This window comes from Sus scrofa, chromosome 17 (assembly GCF_054392235.1).
Source record: "Sus scrofa isolate SSC_HxYL_T2T_F1_AM1 chromosome 17, Sscrofa_HxYL_maternal_Yorkshire_Landrace_v2.0, whole genome shotgun sequence".
In the NCBI taxonomy this organism is placed as follows: domain Eukaryota; kingdom Metazoa; phylum Chordata; class Mammalia; order Artiodactyla; family Suidae; genus Sus; species Sus scrofa.
Genome location: NC_139399.1, coordinates 63260258 through 63280470, shown reverse-complemented (window position 1 = coordinate 63280470; position 20213 = coordinate 63260258). Strand labels below are relative to the sequence as shown.

General features: G+C 46.3%; 1 protein-coding gene across 2 annotated transcripts in view; it reads right to left on the bottom strand.

The window, feature by feature from the left end:
* Positions 1–1736: 1736 nt before the first annotated feature.
* The window catches only part of DOK5 (docking protein 5), a 152046-nt gene continuing 133569 nt past the window's right edge, over positions 1737–20213 (bottom strand). Inside the window, exons 7-8 of one of the 2 annotated variants that reach the window (XM_085002635.1) lie at positions 11089–11209; positions 1737–2487 (exon numbers count right to left, since the gene is read on the bottom strand). In XM_085002635.1, coding sequence (XP_084858761.1) covers positions 2423–2487; positions 11089–11209 — 186 coding nt within the window. In that variant the 3' untranslated portion in view covers positions 1737–2422. The remainder of the gene's footprint in view (positions 2488–11088; positions 11210–20213) is intronic. The other variant, NM_001123107.1, reaches the window with a different exon arrangement.

The following is a 20213-nucleotide window of genomic DNA, read 5'->3' as shown; positions in this document are numbered from 1 at the left end:
CAGCGCTAAGAAGTCTTAGGCATCGTTTGAGATGTCAGCTCCTGACGGCTCAGTTTCTCATTTGTTAAATGAGTAATTATACTTACCTCACGGAACGGTCGTAAGGTTAACTAAGGGGCATTAAGTAAGATAATACAATAGACATAAACCATTAGGATAATCTAATAGAGCTCTCTTTTTTTTTGTCACGAGGTTTCCTTTTTTTGAGAAGTCCTAAAAGAGGCCCTGGCTTATAGTTAACTACATTCAGCAACACTTCCTCATATACTTATTAGCTGTGGATTTGCTGAAGCGATTTTGACTTCATTAAAATTATCGTTATTTCTTTAATTCCATTTCTTCTATCTGCTTCTTCAACTTAATCCCCCATGCAGACGGCCAAGGCCCTGGGCACCAGGGAGACGCTCTCATGAGCTGGTTTTAGAGGAGGAAAAAAAAAAGGACCGAAGAGCCAGATCGAGTCAGGACAAGGAACAGTGAGCACATCCTCAACTGTGGGAGGGGGGATCCCAATATTTAGAAGACGAATAGGAACACCCCTGGGAGAGGCAGGATGCGCTGAAAGGATGTGAAGGGGCCTGCAGAGCACACGGGGCACAGGTGCATCCAGCAGGAAGCCATGTCTCCATCCCCAGCCCGCTAACTAATTCTTAGCTAAAAGGAATCCTGCCTCCCCCTATAGGTCTCACCCCTGAGAGAAATACACTCCCAACCAGCCGTGTCCTGGGAAGTCCCAACTAACTCAGATGCGGGTGGGATTTTAGCGGGGCCTTTGGGGTTTCGCCAGCCAATCTCTATTTTGGGAAACGATGCCCTTTTTGGAAGAAGCACAAATGAAACCGAACCTTTTAATGGCCCTTTCTTGGGACTTCGCAAAATTATCATTATGTTTTTTCCTAGACAATACAGGATAGTATTTCCTTGGGGAATATCATCATTTTGAAAGGGTTCAGCCCCGAGCCTGGCACTGAGAACACAACAATCTGCATTAATTCGCCTCCCTTTGCAGAAAGAATTCTAGCCCAAGGACAGGATTTGGCTACCCACTCATTCAATACGTATTTCTCAAACATGAGCTATATGTCAGGCACAGATCTAGGGCCCAGGAAGTAGGATGGCCAAAGTTAGCAGGGAAAAAAACATAGACCCTCCAGTCAAATTTGAATCTAAGATATACAATGGACAATTTAAAGTATAATGATGTCCCATGCAATTCACTTATACTAAAAAAATTATTCCTGGTGTATCTGAAATTCAAGTTTACATTTTATCCGGCAACGTGACTAGGAAGAGAGGCGTGATGGAGACAGACAGCAGCCCTGCTCTCATGCAGCTTTATAGTAACTCTAGCCTCAGACGTTCACACAACTCAATTCCCACCTGGCAATTGCAGTGACTGTCTCTTTACAGCACCTCTGGGGGCCAGTTTAGCAGCTGTCACTCTGTAGTGGATTGTGTCTTTATGTCCTTGTCACCCTCCTTTGCACTTAAGGTCCTTGGTGACAGAGCCTGTGTCTTTTTATCTCTACATCCCCGGACTCTGTGAAGCTCAGGACGTGGGACTCGCAGCTGCTCGGCAGCGACCAGCTGAACGAACAGGTGAACAAACGCATGAATGGCTGGATGCTGGCAAACTCGATGCCCAACCTCGCTCAGGGCTCTTAAGGGAGCGATTTCCTCAGCTTCAGAAACACTGGAGTGAGAGAGAAGACGACAGAGGCAGCATCCCAGAACCATACGGGTGAAGAATGATCTTTTATTTTAAAATCTTTTAGGGAGGTACACCGAACAAAACAAGGGCTTTTGAAAAAGGGGAGGGAGGGGGGAGATGGGGTGAGAGAGAAACTGTCACCTGTAAAGAATACTAAAGGGTGGTAGAAAAGGGATTTCTGAACATAATAGGTCATATTGAGTCAAAGCACTGAATTAACTAATGGGGAACATGGTAAAACAAGACTGCCACCAGTAAAGCAGAACCATGTCACTAACTGAGGGATACGGCGCACACAAATAACCAATAATGAAGAGCCAATTTATTGTCAGGACGGTCATACAATGGAAACACTCAGAAAAATCACAAGAATCCGCAAAAGGACAGAGTCAGAGAAGCGCAAAGGGCAGGGATACCGACAATAGAAAAACATTTTGCGGCATCACCTCCTTTCTGTCCAGCTGTCGAAGAAGAGGGAACCAAATGTCGTTATCTATAGAGCAGGTTTCAATTAAGCTAAGGGTTTTTTGTTTATGAAAAAGGAGGGGGGGAAGAAAAAGACAAGGAGAGTATTGCAATTTCCCAAGGACCACACAGTCGGCCAGGACGTGGAGCATCTTCCTCGCTTCCCTCGGGGTCATCCTTTGACCTCCCGGGTGGATCTGTGGCTGACACATCTCAAGCGTGTCACAACAATTCTGGCCAGTTCAGTCAGTGCTCAGATGGGTAGGTGGGAAAAGTCTCTGTTCGATGAAGCTTCAGAGGGCTGGTGACATCTTTTCCAAAAAAGAATTTTAAACCGGCAGTTATAATTCAGGAAACCAGAGAAGCTAATCGCAAGTTTCTCTATAACAGAAATAGGTGACATAAGACACAGGATCCCCCCCACCACCACCTGAGGCCACTCGTGGGGATATGCAAATGAGCGTCATGAGAGGTGACATCATTCACGTCTTATGTGCATGAAGCCTTTGCCTTGAGCGATGGTCACTTAAGGAAATACCCTTAACATGTCATCTTCATCAACTCCCATACCCAGAATATTTAGGGGAAATGAGATAGAATCAAAGGACAGTGGCCTCTTTTGGCGAGGACACTCTTTGGAAACCTGACTGAAAATAAGACGATATTATATTTATACCTAGGAAATCTTGCTATAACCAAGGACTTTTTCTTTTTTTGGGGGGGGAACACGCCCATGGGATTCGAAAGTTCCCAGTCCAGGGAATGAGCCACAACAGTGACAATGCTGGATCCTTAACTGCTAAGCCACCAGGGAACCTCAGACAGAGGACTTCTCCAAATCCATTTAGCCTTTATTATTTCAGGTTTAAGTTTCAAACCAAGAAAAGTGAAGAAGTCAGGAAGGCAACACACAGGGCCACTGGTGGCCTCCTTTGTGACATAAGATAGGGGCTGCAAAATTTCTCTATGATATTTTAGATTTTACAGACAGCACGGTCTCAGAGTAACTACTTAACTCCGCTCCCAGTAGCACAAACGCACCCAGTTCGTAGGTAAGGAATGAGAGGATGTTCCAATCAAACCTTGAGAACAACAACGGCCAGCAGGTTGGATGTGGCCAGGAGGCCAGGGTGCCGACCCGGCAGAGCGCTTGATTTTACAAAAACAAAAAGTTTTACTGCCATCTGCTGGCCCAGGGTTACCACACGCGAAGGAATTTACTCTGCAGACTGTGTCAAGAGCTCTCAGAAGCTCGCAGAGCAAAACCTACGTGAGCACAGCATTCCTGAAACCAAGCACGTGCATCAGGCCAGCCTAACACACAGGCGGATGGGCCCACGGCCAGGGGAGCAGGTCCGTCCCCTCAGCAAACGCCCAACTCAGCAAAAAGGTTCCCAGGACCTGTGGATGCTCTATCTCCTTAATACCGACAGCCCTGGCCTCCGTCACACCCCAGTCTAGTGCTTTTTGATGTAAGAAACTGTGGACTCAGATCTATGCAAGCTTCAAATCACACTGTAAGAAAATTATATCTCTGAACATACAGTCACTGGTGTGCAACAGCAGTGATCATTATTAGAGAAATGTGAATATTAAAATATCTCGAATCGCTAGAAATCATTTCTTCCAGGCTCCAAGCCATTTCAAACACAAACTGTAATCTGTTTCCAACACACACACACACACACACACACACACACACACACACACACACGCAATTACACAGAGAGAATGCTTTAATGGGTTTGAGTCCTACAAGTAAAAATCCAGGCAAATCTTTATTACAGTTTGATCAAATCCCCTGCAGGAAGCCCACAGCATAGAAACAGCATCAATGCAAAATCCAAATCTTCAGTCTCGTGCAAAGCTCCCCCTGCACCTTCAACAGTCACTCCTCAGACTCTAAGAGTTTTCGAGAAAGTGACGAACAGCTTCCCTTTGGGGTCAAGTCGAAATGAAAACACCAGCAGCTTCTATCACGCTGGTTAAGTGAGTCTTCCCGGCTTGGTTGGAAGGCTATTTTTAAGCTTAAAGCCAGAAGATGGAGTGAAAGATTTTCTTACATTTTTGCAGTTGACACAAAGGTCGCAGGCTGGTACTGGCCGGGGGACCCCCTCTGGGCCCAGCCCTGTTCTCTGGCCTGTGCAGGGCATAAAACGTTTGCAATGGCTGGTCAATATTTTAAACAGCTGCAGACTTCCTTAAAGGGTCTGCTCTCTTCCTGCCACTGACCGGGGACCCCTCCCTCCTCTACCTGCTGTATTCTGCTCCTAGCCTGTCCTCCTGGCCCCTAGAGACCTGAGAGCTTGAGACACGGGTTTTATTTATCATCTTTTCACATTTGCTCAGCTTTAATCTATGACGTCTCTCTTATCTGGCTGCACATACAATGTAGGTGGCTGTGTTAGAGTTAACATTGCAGAACGAGTGTCAACTTCTCCAAACGTTAGGACTGTTAATGCTCCAAGCATCTAGTATCCTCAAAGCAAAAACGTAAATTGCGTGGCCTGGAACCAGCCCTCTGGAGGAGTTATTCCCATCACATGGCATCTGCCTTGGGAACCCCCATGGGGGCAGAATCTCCTTCCAAAGGCAAGAACATACGATCAAGAAATAGCCCTGGACCAGGAGTCAGTACACTCCGGCGTTCTCATGTCAGGCTCTCCACCCACTGGCTATGTCACCTTGAATAAGTACTTGACCTCCAAAGGTCTCAGTTTCTGCCATTATTGAAACGAAGAGGGCCCCACGCTTGCCAACGCAAACTGTTGCCAGGTGAGCCACATAAGGTAACACAGACGATGCCCCATAGAGTGACACAAACATCTGAGGCCACTCTTTGGAGTTCCCGAAATTATCTAAAGTCACAACTGATCAATGATATAAGCCCATCACCTAGCACAGTGTTTGGCATAAAGTAGATGTTCAATTAACCTTTACCAAATAAATGAATGAGCCAACGATAAACAGATGAAAACCTCAACTCCTCACTAGACAGGTGATCTTAGACACATTACTAACCCTTTAAATTCTGTCTCTTAGCTGCACATGGGAAGAAAACACGCTCGGGTGGATAAGATAACATACGTTAAGTTCCCAGTGCAAAGCCTGGAACACAACAGGTCCTTTGGAAAAGGCAGCTTTTATAAAAATATGCATTGAATATATCTTGTAAGGAATAACTCTGGCACTTCACTAGTGATATGTTACTAGAAAGGAAACATTACATGTTCAAATAAATTTGCAGAGCTCTTGTTTAAACAAGATTAAACATGTCCTTTATTGCAGGACATCTCAGAGCCTTGAAAACACTGATTTGCTTTCTGAATCTCCTAAAGGATAATTTAACACGTAGTGGTTTTGCCCCAAACTTACTGGCCCACAAGACTCTTTTTGGAGGAGAGTGCTATCAACGAGCATTAGGACAACACAGAACACAACTGGGAAAAGATGACTCTGTGGTTCTTTTAAGTAATGAATCCTCAAAAGAATCCTGGGAACGAAATGCTCAGCCTAGTGTTGCATGTTTCTGTTTCATAAATTTCTTCTCGGTGTCCATGATAAACCTCCTTCTCTCGTTGATTCTGTCTATACCTAAGCAGAGTAGTTTTGAAAACTGGAAAATGGGGTGGGAAAAGCAGTGAAGGTGGATGAAATACATCCTAGAGTACTGGGTGTGTGTCAAAACCAGCAGCTTCCTCTCCCTGCCAAAACCAGCAATAATAAAATGGTAATTCCAAAATAAACCAGCAGGTGGCGGGCTGGGATTAAATTTGGAGAGAAAAATTTTTCTCAAACCCACTGGATAAATAAGGGTCTGTATCACTTCCTAGATTCGTCTCCAGATCTGTCGGGAAAAGTCATCCTGAAATACATCAGGATAGGTGAACTGGCCAGAGGGATTAAAGCTCATAAATACCAGGAAAAGAAGAAGAAATTTTGCACAGTGTAATCTCACTGTGTGACACACACGGGGCCATGATATTATTCATTTTTCCCAATTTCACTTTTTTTCTTGGAGGAGGCTGAAGGGAAGCAGGAAGGCAGGTGGCACAGATGAACTTGACGTATTCACCTGCTGTGTAAATGACCACCTCTGATAAGCAAGATAATTTTAGGTGGTCTGTGAATAATTTTTTTTAATCTATCAAATTTATAGGTAAATTGAGTCCCACACCACACGTAGAGCACATGTTGGCAGCGTGTTTCAATGACCACTGGTGACTAAAAAGCAATCCACTAGATAGAATAAATATGGACAAATCTATAGAGAACAAGCTGGCGAGAAGTTACCAGTAAACACTGGTACAAATTAAACATCAAAATAAAATACATTGCATTAATTCCTACACAGGGAACAAACACAGGTGAAAACAAATAATTTGATGAAATTGCTGGTACAAAACACAAGCAAACAAAAGAAGAAGAGGAAGCAGGAGGAGCAATTACAGTGCCCTCCTCTTGCGCAGAAACATTCCAAGATACTAGAACATTTCATGGAGTGTCGGCATGCAGTCCAAGCAGGAAAAATGTAAGAATGCGGTTGGAAACTTGTGTCCCATGAAGGTCTTATCACATGACAAGGGGCAACGAATAATAACTTTAATTATCATCTTCAAAACTCTGAAAAAATTACCAATCGCAAGATCGGATCATCCATCATCGTCGGGAATTCTCTGGCCTTTTTTGCCCATGATCTCAGGCATTTACTTCATTAGAAGTCAAGTTATCACTGCCTTCAAACGACTGTTTGGTGAGTACCACCTCTGTGTTCATTCGGAAGAGCTATACCTATAAACTTGAACTTAATGGTACAATAATGCAGGCACAAGAATCGTTTTACTCGGCTTCGCTTTATCGCACTTCACAGGTCCTGCATTTTTTACAAAGTGAACGTCTGTGGCAACCCTGCATCGAGCAGGTCCCATTGGCACCCTTTTTCCAAAGGGTGAGTCTTTTCGAAGTGAGTCTTTTGCTCACTTCGTGTCTCTGTGTCACATTCTGATAATTCTCGCAATATTTCAAACTGGTCTATTGTTATTATATTTGTTATTATATATTTGATGTGATTTTTACAACCTGCTAAAGCCTCAAAGAATGGTTAGCATTTTTAGCAATAAAGTATTTTTTAATTGTAAGTCTTTGTACAATTGTACGTTATGTACATCTTTTCAGACAGAACGCGACTGCGTACTTACTAGACTACAGGAGAGTGCAAACATAACTTTTTTGTTCACTGGGAAGCCAAAAAATTCACGTGACTCGCTATACTGCAGTATGTGCTTCATTGCAGTGGTCTGGAACCGAACCTGCAATATCTCTGAGGTCTGCCTGAATCTCATCACTCTCGAGTATTGATTAGAAAAATAATAAATCTAGATGTCAAGGCTTATCAAAGAAACCCACATTCAAGTCTGATGAGTTGTTTGGTGTGTGGCTTGCTATTTTTGACAAAAACAACAGAAACGTTGCAAAGAGCGTGATTTGTTTCTTTGTGGGGCTGTCTCGTGTTGCTCTGCTCCACTCCGGGAGGGAATGTTATTACTCCTGCGTTTTGGAAGTCATGGATTACTCATCTTTGATGATCAATCCCAGACCCGTCAGCTATGGATGGTTTTCCAACCACAAGATGGGCTTTTTGCATGCAGGTAAATTTGCAATTTTGGTCGTTGTGGTTGAAAAAAACTGTCTATATGATAGAAAAAAAAACAGAGTTCTTTTCTTCAGAGCAAGCAGATGTCGGCCTTGTCAGAGGTAGTCTTGGAAGTCCAAGGAGCATACAAACAGCATGGCAACAGCATCTAAAACATCTCCTTTAAACTTAAGAAGATTTAAAAAATATTATTACACCATCAGGGCCCCGATAAGACCCTGGGCCTTAAAATCCTTTCTTGTGCCTACTTGTTTTGGTGAAGGATAGCGTTAGATCAGTTAAAATAAGGACTCTGCAAAAATGAGTGTGGTCTTCATAGGGCATTGTCTATGTCCAGATAGTCCTGTGGATATTTAAGTTCTGGGATTTTTTTTTTTTTTTTTTTTTGGTCTTTTTGCCTTTTCTAGGGCTGCTCCCGCAGCATATGGAGGTTCCCAGGCTAGGTATCCAATCGGAGCTGTAGCCGCCGGCCTATGCCAGAGCCACAGCAACGCAGGATCCAAGCCACATCTGCGACCTACACTGCAGCTCACGGCAACACCGGATCCTTAACCCACTGAGCGAAGCCAGGGATCGAACCCACAACCTCATGGTTCCTAGTCGGATTCGTTAACCACTGTGCCACGACAGGAACTCTGTTCTGGGATTTTTGCTAATAAACTCTGAAACTGCACCACATTCTAAATATGCAGGATGTCCTCCCTCTTGGTGGCATCTTTGCAAATGCGGTATTTTGGGGGAACCCTGTGATTCATCAACTGCAATACAAGTTGACTATTCTCACATTGCCAGGATGTCTATTAGAAATTAAGGCCATTTACCCATTTCCTCTCTATGAAGCCCATATCACTTTGATTCTCAGATTTCTTTTGTATTGCAGACACATAGAATCTGAGAAGACATAGCTTTTTTGTAAAAACTATTTGGGTTTGTAGAGAAAGCCAAGTTACAAAGCAATTCCATCGCTTCGTATGAGTATGCATCCATACACATGCTTCTTTTAAACCTGCAATAATTATTAGATGTATTTGTACATAAGCTGATCTTATTGGGTACTAGAAAACTTACAGGCAGTTGTTATAACACTACAAAGGCAGTAAAACATATTTTAAGAAATAAATGCATTTAAGTAGAAAAGACTGAAGAAATCTGATTAATAGTATAAGCGATAGGTATATGACAAAAACTGTGATGATATATGCCAAATACTGCAAAAAGATTCTGAATTCGTTCTGACATGAAACCGATGAATTTGTGACAACCTGATCTAACCTAACTCCCTCTCTGAGCAGATATGTCCAAGGAAGGTAAGTTTCTTTATCAATTATCAAAGCAGTTACTCAGGACTTGAGTGTTCAGGACCTATTTTTGAGCATCGACAAAATAGCAGGCTCCCCACTAGTGAACAGAGCCTAGAGTCATAAAGACAGGAATGTGAGTACCTTTCACGCACTCTTAACATTATGCAGTTGTTCAACAAATATTCATGGAATGGCTACTCCATACAAGGCGCTCCACAGGGGGCAAAATGATGAGGATTTTAAAAAAAGACAGGCCTCCTGCCCTCCTTGGCACTGTTGCTTCTTGGAAGAGCCAGTCCTGGGTCAACCAGTCACACAAATAAATATGCAAATGAAGTGTGGTGGAGGCTATAAAAGAGAGTGCGGCATCTTCATTTTATGGGTACTCGTGACCTGACACACCTCGCCTGCCAGTTATAATGTGGCCTGGGAGGGTGACCTTGGAGCTGGGGAGAGCATTGGAGGCAAGATCTGGAGATGACAGTGTTACCTTGAAAGGGGAGGAAGGCACAAAATTCTAGGGAGAAAGCACTGGAAACACTCTCTGACCAGCAGCAAGGGCTGGAGGAAAGGCTGGTGACTAAGGTCCAGAGAGCAGGTATTTATGGCCACAGCCATGGTTTCCTGTGGTCTTTCATTTACTCAGCAAGTTTCTGAATGGGAACTAGATACGAGCTAGCAAATATTCTTCAGCGTTTGGGGTCTTGCTCCCTCCCCATCAGCAAAAAGTTCCTCAGCAAGAATCTGCCACATAGGCCTGTTTGTTTATTTAGGAGTTATATCCACACAAGGTATTCTTATGTCCCATAAAACATGCAAAGGCGCCTCTGAAAGGATAAGAAAATGCTTTGAAGAATGTTCTCATTGTTCCTGCTGTTCCCCCAGGAGCCACTGGATACCCTGCTTAGAGATCGCTTTTCTGGAAGGGGGGCTCCTTAGGATTGGCTTAGCATCAGGGCAAACTAGAGCCCAGGATGCTGCGCCCCCACCCAGTCCATTTTCTTTCCAGGAGAGCGTGGGTCCTGAGCGTGTGTGTCCTGGGCATCACCTGGGGGCTGGTGAACACACACCCTCCGGGGCCCTGACTCCCGCGGTCTGCAGAGGGGCCTGGACCACCTGCATTTCTAGCACCACGTTCCCAAGGAGTGCTGAGTGCTCGGTCATCAGCCCGCTGGACTATTTCTCCAAGCTGGACCCTGACCTCGCGCCCAGACCCCGTGTGGGTCGTTTTAAGGGCAGGTTGCTCAGCCACTTCCGACACCTTAAAAATCTCTGGGCTTGAGGGCCCAAGAATCTGCATTTTAAGCAATTTTCCCCCCAGACACTGGGTCAGAGTTAAGTGACCAGGGAGTGAGACTTTTATTTTTTTACTCTTTTTTGTATGTTTGTTTTTGGGGGCCACACCTGCAGCATATGGAAATTCCCAGGCTAGCAGTCAAATCAGAGATGTAGCCACCAGCCTATACCACAGCCACAGCAACACCAGAACGAGCCACATCTGTGACCTACACCACAGCTCAAGGCAACACTGGATCCTTAACCCACTGACCGAGGCCAGAGTTTGAATCTGTGTCCTCACAGATACTGGGTGGGTTCGTAACCCCCTAAGCCACAATGGGAACCCCAGGAGTGAGACTTTGATGAGCAGCCAGGCCCTGGGGGAAAGCCTGCCGGGTGTGCCACAGTGGGGGTGAGGGGCTGAGCCCCCTCCCTGGGGCTCCCCTTCCCCCACCCTGCACACAGTCAGCACCCCCACACACACACAGCATCCCCCATGCACAAACACACCCAGAACCTCCCCCACAGAGTCGGCACCCCCCCAACACAGTCAGCACCCCCCATACACACACAGTCAGCACCCCCCGAATACACACGCAGTCAGCACCCCCCAACACACACACACACACACACACACACACACACACACACACACACACACAGAGTCAGCCCCTGCTTACCCTGCAGGCGGTAGAGCTGCCCGGTGCTGTGCTGCCGCGTGATGTGCTGCCAGTAGGCGCTGCGGGGCAGTGGCACCATGGTGCTCAGCGAGGCAGCCCGTTCGCTCATCTTCATCTGCAGCTGTGTCGGAGGGAAGGGAGAGCATCCGTCAGCAACCGCAGGCCCGACCCAGGGACCCCGGCGGGGCTGTGAATTGGGAGCCGGCCGGCAGGCGGATGCCTATGTGCCGGCAGGTGGACTCCTGGGGGTCCCGCTGACTCCGTAGCATCCATTCTCACCCGCTTGGCCACAGTGCATGGATGTTCCTCGGGGGACGCCCCCTCCACCTCCGCTCAGCCCCTCTCGTCACGGTGAGGCTGACCTCCCCACGGATTCTAGGGGTGGCCTGGTGACCTGAGCCAGGCCAATGAGATACAATCTCCGGGGACATTTATTAGAATGTTTTTGGCAGAGAGAATCAGCAGAGGTACCAGGGGGTCTGGCCTGTTTTACTCACGGCTGAATCTCAGGGTCTAGATTATTGCCTGGCGCAGAGTGGGATGGACGGGGAGTTTGGGGTTAGTAGGTGCCAACTATTGCATTTGGAGTGAATAAGCAATGAGGTCCTGCTGTCCAGCACAGGGAACTATCTCTAATCACTTGTGATGGAACATGATGGAGGATAATGTGAGAAAAAGAATGTGTATACATGGGTGTGCGTGTGTGTGTGTGTGACTGGGTCACTTTGCTGTACAGTAGAAATTGACAGAACACTGTAAACCAACTATAAAGGAAAAAAATAAAAATCGTTTAAAATAAAAAAGCAGACACCTATTGAACTGAGTATCTGAGGTTTCTGGTGGGGCTGCTGGGAAGACAGGAGACAGGTCCAGAACCTATCTCGGAACAAAGGGGAGCGAGAACAAGCTGGTCAGTGGACAGTATTCCGAAGAAGACAGTCAAGACGACAGGGGAGGAGGGGGTCTTGACAAGCTCCCCGGAGACCTTGGACCCCACTTGAACCCAGAACCAGCCCAGGATGTCTCATTCACAACAGCTGACCACTTCTGTTCAGTTGCAGCTGATCTGAGGTGGGTGTCCATCACCAGCACAAGAAAACAAGCCTTGCCCGCTCCTACAAGCACCCAACCCTCATCCAGGATGGCGGGGGGAGGGGGGGAGTTGTGGCTTCAGGGTCCAGACGTCTAAGAGCCGCTGAGGACACAGCATGAGGCTCCAGGTCCTGAGGGGGTGATGGATGGTCTATCTGGCCATCTTGGGGGGAGGTTAAGAGAGAAGACAACTTAGGAAGATGAGCAGCAGGTGAACAGCAGACAAATGGGGACAACACAGGCCTGAAGAGCAGTGGGTGTGAGACGGGAGGCCGCCCTCCAGCCACCCTCTCACCTGAGCCCCTGTCTAGATCCAAGTGTGACATTCATGGGCCATAACACGAGAAGTGACCCAGTTTGCAATGACGGATTTCCTGGAGCTGCCTGGATATCGAATAACCCACCCCAGTCTTATAAAAACCTGCCCCGAAAGACATGGATTTGTACAAGGATGCGCATTAGGATGCAGTTTGCAATCATGGATAACAGGGGGTGAACATGTCTCCATCACTCAGGACCCGGTTAACTGCAGAGACACAACAGAATCCTTAGCGACTGCAAACCAGAGGAAGGCAGATTCGTTTCAGCCAAAAAGGAAACATTCTTCACTTATTGTATCATTAAGCAAACAGTGCGCTGCAGACCACCGTTTCCCGTGGAACGCCAGTTTAATTGCTCCTAAGAGGAAAGCTGGCATTAAATATTTACCTGCTCGGGTTCAGTGAGATGACACTTGCTTAGCACCTGCCTAGCGCAAACCAGGAACAGGAAAAAATGGAGGATATTATAAGGATGAATATAAACTGCAAAGCCCATATGAAGGTTAAAAACAAAAAACAAAAACTTTCCACTCTGCACAACTCATTAACATAGTGGTTCCAGGCATATTGATATGTTTCCTCAATAAAGCCAAAATAACATGAGGAGTCACACCCTGGAGACCAAAACTCATTGCAGTTAATGACTTCAAAAAAAAAGGATTCTAACCATTTTTCCCACAGACAGTTTGAATTGACACATCTTGCATTTGCATGTGATGGGCTGAATTCTTGATCACAACAGCACAGCTACCAAACTGTGTCCCCAAGCAGAATTACATAGCACTAGGTTTCTTGTGGACTTTTTTTTTTTTTTCCTGAACATGTCCTGTTAGATCAAAAAGGCCAAAAACTGAAAATGAAAGCTAGTAGAAAAGTTCTGTAACTCTTTCTCTATTCCTGTAGAAATGAAAGTCTCAATGTTTAAGAGCTAAAGCCCAAAGCAAACAAACCAAAAAAAAAAAAAGAAAGAAAAAAAAAACTATGTACTAGTGACTTCTGGTGGCATTCAACCCCGTTAATATGGAAGAAGAGAAAATAAAGAGAGGAAAAGAACTGAATTTTCAAGGTGCTGATTATTTGATTTCCCTAATATAAAGGGATTACATTTAATATAATACAAATTTTAATATAAAGAAAATATTTGGAAACAGCCGTCACTTCAAACTACTCATGATATACGGAGACTATAATTCCGCGTGATTTGACTGTACTTTTAGAAAGCTTATTTAGGAACAAAAATAAAAGGACACCAATGTCATGTTGCATAGAGAACATTACAAAGCCTGGTTCTCTGTTTTTTCCTCAAACCTTTGAAAGAATATCTAATTTTATGAAAGGGGCATTTTAATTGTCTTTGGAGAAAAATGCTGAGAAAAGACTTCTTATTGAGCAAGGCAAGAATGTCTGAATTCTCTAAGACTGAGTAGACTTAGGAAATCATTTGGTGAAGAGTCTAGTGGAAAAGAGTCCTGGAAGTAATTCCCCCTCCCTTTTTATTTTGGCGGGGGGGGGGGGGGGGGGAGGGGGGGAGGGGGGGGCTGGCATGCAGAAGTTCCCGGGCCAGGGATTGAACCCTTGCCACTGCAGTAACAACGCCGGATCTTTAACCTGCGGAGCCACCAGGTAACTACCAGAAGTAATTCTTATCCTCCAATCTTGCTACCCCTCCCGTCTCATGCCACACTATGGCCTGGCCCAAGCCACATCCCCGGAATGTCCACCCTCACCTGTCCACGCCATTGTGAATGCCACTGGGAATGATTCCTAACCCCGAGGGCTCCCCCCACTCCTCACCTGGCTAACACCTCCCTCCCTCAGGAGTCAGCGCAGGAATCACCTCCTGATGTCTCTGCCCGTAAGGACCGCAGGTGCCCCTGCCAGACACCCCACGGTCCTGCTCTTTCTCTACGTTTCACTGTTTCGTGGTAGCAGCTAAACCAGCCCTCTCCTCCTGTAGACTGTGAGCTCCAAGAAAGTTGGGATTCGATCGTTGATCTCTGTATCCCCAGCAACTAACTGGGGCCTCCAGAGGCTTAACAAATACAGGATGGATGGATGGATGGACGGACGGATGAACAAAGGAACCCAGCCCTTGCCCTGGTAGCAGGAAATAACCCAGTAAATAAGAAGCACCGTTAGGCCAGAGTGGCATTCCTGCCGAGGAACCTCTGGGTCCAGGTGGAATTAACGTGGTTCTCGGCGGCTACAGCGAAAAAGAAGACTTTTGTCTCTCTGCTCTGCCATTCGAGTGATGAGCAGACGCAGGGCTGCGGGGAAAGACGGGCTGGTGTGCGCGTGCGCAGTGGGTCAGGACAGTCCGCCCGCGGGGGAGTTTGGCGCTGCACATCCATTCCTTCTACCCGCGGGGTGAGCTCAAGATCCCACCAGGAGAGAAAGACAAAGCTTCGAGAAAGTCAAACAACTGCCGTCTTGTCCTCCAGCGCTCAAACGTTCCCCTGTACAACAGGGATGCACGGAGGTCCCCCAAGCCAGCCGGAGGGAGCTGCCCAGTGGCCTGAAATCACCCATCAATGGATGTAACTGGTGGGGTTTCAAAGACACACCAAGCATGGTGCTGCTGGTAGAGAAGCTGACCAAGGAGCTGTCCTCCAGATGGACTGTGTGTGACGTGGGACACGGCCTCCCCGAGTGTAAGCCTCCCCATCTCCTTTCTCATGGAACTTGCCTTCCTAAGGAGATAGTAAAACTAAACAAAGAAGAAGAATCAGACTGCCATAAAACAGAAATGAAGTCCCGACACAGGCTACAACCCGGATGAATCTGAAAACACGGCGCTGAGCGAAGGAAGCCAGTGGCAAGGGACCACTCACATGTACTGCCCAGAACAGGCAGATTGCCCAGAAAGGAGATGCATGGTTGCCGGAAGCTGGGTGGATGACGGCTACAGGAGATGGGATTCTTTAGGGGGTGATGAAAATGTTCTGGAGGTGACTGCAGTGATGGTTTTGCAATTCCGTGAGTATGTGAACACCACTAAATCTTTAAAGAGTGTATTGTATGGTATGTGAATTACAGCTCAATGAAGCTATTCTCAAAAAAAAAAAAAAAAAATCAGATATGAGTCTGTTTTGTGGACCATTTTTTTAAAGCATAATGTCCTGTAATAAGTTAGTGGGTGGCTACTTCCGGTCAGGCAGCCACAGGGAAGGTAACACAGATTTGAGTGATAACTGGTCAAAGCCTGATCCTTCATTGTTATCATCACTAACACAGACAGGATCCTTCTAAAAAGCTCCTGATGGTCACAGCAGGAGAAGCGCGGACTGTCAAGGCCCTTCCGTCATCGTAGCGGGCAAATCGCATCAACCCTCTTGGGAGAGAAGACATCCTGGGTGATCACGATACATAGCGCGTCGGCAAGAACAGAAGAACCACGGTCCTCTCCACCGCCAACCCCGGTTCTGCTTTCTGCTCTTCATTCGGTTCACCCGACACTCCTGGGTGGCTCCTGCACTTTCATGAGTCTGGGACCAGGAGGGCAGAGCCGTGGGGAGCCTTAACCACACCACCACCCCTCTCGTCCTTCTCCGGCATCCCTCTGTTTTGACAACAAAGCAACATCTTTGGCAAAACCGAACCGCCCTCGGGGAGGGGACTGTTTGCAGCTCCAATCAGTCATCAGCATGCTCACAGGCGATGTTTGTGACGTTCTTCGGGATCCGCTGAGAAAGAAGCACCGGTCACCACCGCAGCACACAGATCGGAACTTCAAGACCTACCTCCCTTCTCATCAGACTCTTAATGGACGGAGGGGCTGCTCCTTAAAATAACTCAAGCAGGGTCTCTGCCCATGGCCACCTGCACCTGCATATCACCTCGTAATTGTCCACACATTCCACCTGAGCCTTCAAGTCACTGAATAAGGACCCAGTTTTGACACTAAGATTGTGCCATGAGTCAGAGCTACGTGGACGCCGAGAGTCTGCTCGACTTGAAAGACTTCAAGCACATCCCATTTGGGTAGTAGCCTCAGTTTAAGGAAGTATATATAAACCCACTTATTTTCCTCTGGATATTTTAAGCACAGCATGTGGGCAAAGCTGAATCAGAAGGGACAATTCCGTCCAAGAGAGGAAAAGTAAGGCTAGGTTTGAAAAGACCCCAGCATTTCAAGATCTCTTTCTCTGGTTCCACTGAAACTCAGCTGTCTCGGTGACATCACCCCAGTCCACCGACATTCTATACCTGCTTCCTGAACTAAACCTTCCTGTCTCGCTTATTCAATCTCCTGTGAAAAGCGAATGTGGAAATACACCTCTCCCTATGCTTTCCAGACCCTGGGTCAGCAGTCTTCCAAGCTCTCCAACTTTAGCAAGCAAGAATCATCGGGAGGGCTCATGAAAATGCAGGTTCCTGGCCCCCACCCCCACTGTGGATGGGGGATTTTCTTTTCTCCCCAGGATTCAGAGCATAAGGGTCCAGGGACCACACACTGAAACCCCCTGCCCCGCATAACTTATCACCATTGACCAATCACTGGGGAAAAACGTTTTCCCCTGTGGTAATATCACGTCCCGATTCCGGAATCAGAAAACTGAGGTTAAAGTCTGGAATCTGCCACTAATAATTGCATGGCTCTAGGCTAGTTATTTAATCTCCTTTAGTCCTTAATATCCTGTCAATAAAAAAGACAAATAGTGCCTCCTTGGCAGATAATTCCAAGAACACACATGACTCATTGTGGGGCTCAGAAATGCTGGTAGTATTTATAATTAGCCCTCTATCGGCCCAAAGACTGTCTTTAAGAAGAGTTCTGAACCACGTCCTAATAGGAACACTCCCGTTTTCTCTCTAAACCTAAATATTTGATACTGGCCTGTGTTTCTGGCGCAAGGGCAGACATTTTAAAAAGTTTCGGGGAACACCACCACCAGCAACAAAGCCACACATCAAATCAAATAAAGGAATATACCTAGAATATATTTCATCACCTGATCCCAGCTGGTATTCAATGAACAAGCATGAAGGAAGCTCTTACTACAGATACAGAACAAGTGTAGGAGCAGGAGAAAATCTAGGAAGCTCTAGGGTTCCCCTCCCCCAAGACCAAAGGTTCCCCCCACCCAGGCCCACCCCCTCCCCTGGGCGTTTACAGTCTCCAAGGGCGCTCTGCCTTTGGATCTGGTGCTATTTGGCTGGCACCTAAAAGGAGGGGAGGTTGACGTCCCAGTGATATTTATTACCCACTTTCTTTCTTTCTCCTTTCTTTCTTTCTTTCTTTCTTTCTTTCTTTCTTTCTTTCTTTCTTTCTTTCTTTCTTTCTTTCTTTCTTTCTTTCTTTCTTTTTCTTTCTTTCCTTCCTTCCTTCCTTCCTTCGGTCTATATTTTTGTGATATTCATTACCTTGCCTGCCTGCCTTCCTTTCTTTTCTTCCTTCCTTCTTTCCTCCCGCACTTTGGAAGTTCCTGGCCAGGGACTGAAGCCCCGCCACAACAGCGACCCAAACCGCTGCAGTGACAATGCTGGATCCTTAACCTGCCGCACCACGAGGGAAGGCCTATCTACTTTTAAAAAGTTGTAAAAAACTGTATTCTTAGTCTCTTGGTATATGGATATATTTTTGTTATGTTCTGGAAATATAAACAGAATAGGGGAGGATTTGAAATAAGCCCTACACCCATCACTTAGGAAAACCCAAAGCAAAGAAACAAAGGGAACGTTTAGCATGTTAATGTTTTCCTTTGGTCTTTTTTTAAAAAAGGTGCACACATGATGCATATTTAACTCAAACTGCCGCATAGTGTATATACTAATGTACTGTCTTTTTTTTTCTTTAATATTTTATGCGCATATCCTAAGGTTCCTAAATAGTGCCATCTTGGACACTGGCATTTTCATCCCTGCACTGCTGCCTGCCCTTTGGCTGGACCATACTTTACTTGGCATTTCCCCAACCATTTTTTTCTTTCTTTTTTTGCTTTTTAGGGCTGCACCGGCAGCACATGGAAGTTCCCAGGCTAGGGTGGAATCAGAGCTGTAGCCGCTGGCTACAGCAACAGTAACACTAGATCGGAACCGCGTCTGCGACCTACACCCCAGCTCACGGCAACGCCGGATCCTTAATCCACTGAGCGGGGCCAGGCATCGAACCCACAACCTCATAGTTCCTAGTCAGATTCGTTTCCGCTGCTCCACAACAGGAACTCCCTCAACCGTTTCAAATTTACCCGATAAGATAACAGAATTAAACTGTGACCCAATCTCCTTTATACCATTTTTCCCTGCCAACCACAGTTTTTATCCTGAGACCCACTTCATCGACAACTACACCAACAGACCAGCTTTTAAATGAATTTTAAAATTTAATTTTAATTTACACGTCAAACTGGATTTTAGACTGACTCAGAAATTACTTGCAAATGTTACTAACATCAGGAAAGTGGATGAGTTGGTAATTTTGTTTTTATTCTTAACCAAAGCCGTCTTAGCTTCACTTTACTGCACATCTATGCCACAGACTAACCTGTCAGTCATTAAAAAGAAAAAGGTGGATCTTTATGAAAGGATATGAAACGATTCTCAAATCAAAGGGCTGCAATTACTTACCTATGCATGTTCGGGGGAAAGCGCATCACTGGGATGGGTTTAAATCCCATCTATCCACACGCTGATGATTCTCAAATGCGATTCTAGCTCCAATCTCTCCCCTAAACCTCAGAGCCCTGTGTTTAATAGCCCACTTCCCACCTTCACCTAGCTGTCCAGGAGGCACTGCTCACTGGACATGTACGAGCCCGAGCCATCATTTCTCACGCCCCACTCCCGGAAACCTCCTCCCCTTCTAAGCAAATGGTTCTTCCGTTCAACCCGTTGCTCTGCTTAAAGAAGGAAAAGAAGAAAGCTTTGGGACCATCTTGTGTGCTCTCTCTCCTGCAACAGGCTTCATCCACCAGCAAATCCTGTGGTTCAAAATGCAACCAGAATCCACTTTTCACCCCCTCCCTCCCACCATCCTGGTCCACAGCACCAGCACTCGCTTGAATGCCTTGGTAACTGAAATAGCCCCAAACTCTGCCTCTTACGTGTACCCTCAGCTGGCTCACCCCCCAGTCTTTCCCAAACAGCTACCAGAGGACCCCTTTCAAAAGCAAAGGCAGCACATCTCACCTCTTCTCCAACCCCTCCCATGACTTCCCAATTCACCCCTTGCAAAATCCAGTCTTGGGCACAACTGCAAAGTCAGGTGGGACCTGGTTCCTACTTACTTCTGACACCACCTCCTCCCCCTTCTCTCATTTAATCTGCTTCAGAGTCATGGCCATGTACATGACCATACAAAGCACAGAGCTGCCTCAGGGCCTTTGCACTTACAGTCCACGCCGCCTGGCGCAACTGACCCTTAGACATCTTCAGGGCTCACCTCTTCCCTCCCTCCTCTCTCTGCCAGAGCATCACCTTATCAGAGCAACAAACCTCCTTCATCCTCTCCGCCTTTACACGGCCGTCTCCTTCTCAGCACCCCCGACCTTGGATACAGATTTAAGTTTATTACCAACGGATGGCTGTCTCATCCCCCCTAAAAATGGAGCAGACTCAGTGAAGACAAGGCCCCTTTCTGATTCTCTGCTCTGCTCCTGCTTCCTAGAGCAGGGTCTGACACAAAGTCGGTCCCCATAACGTGAATGAACTGATTCACAAAGAGACATGTTTTACAGCTATTAAGTGATATGACATTCTGGAAGGATGCAAAAG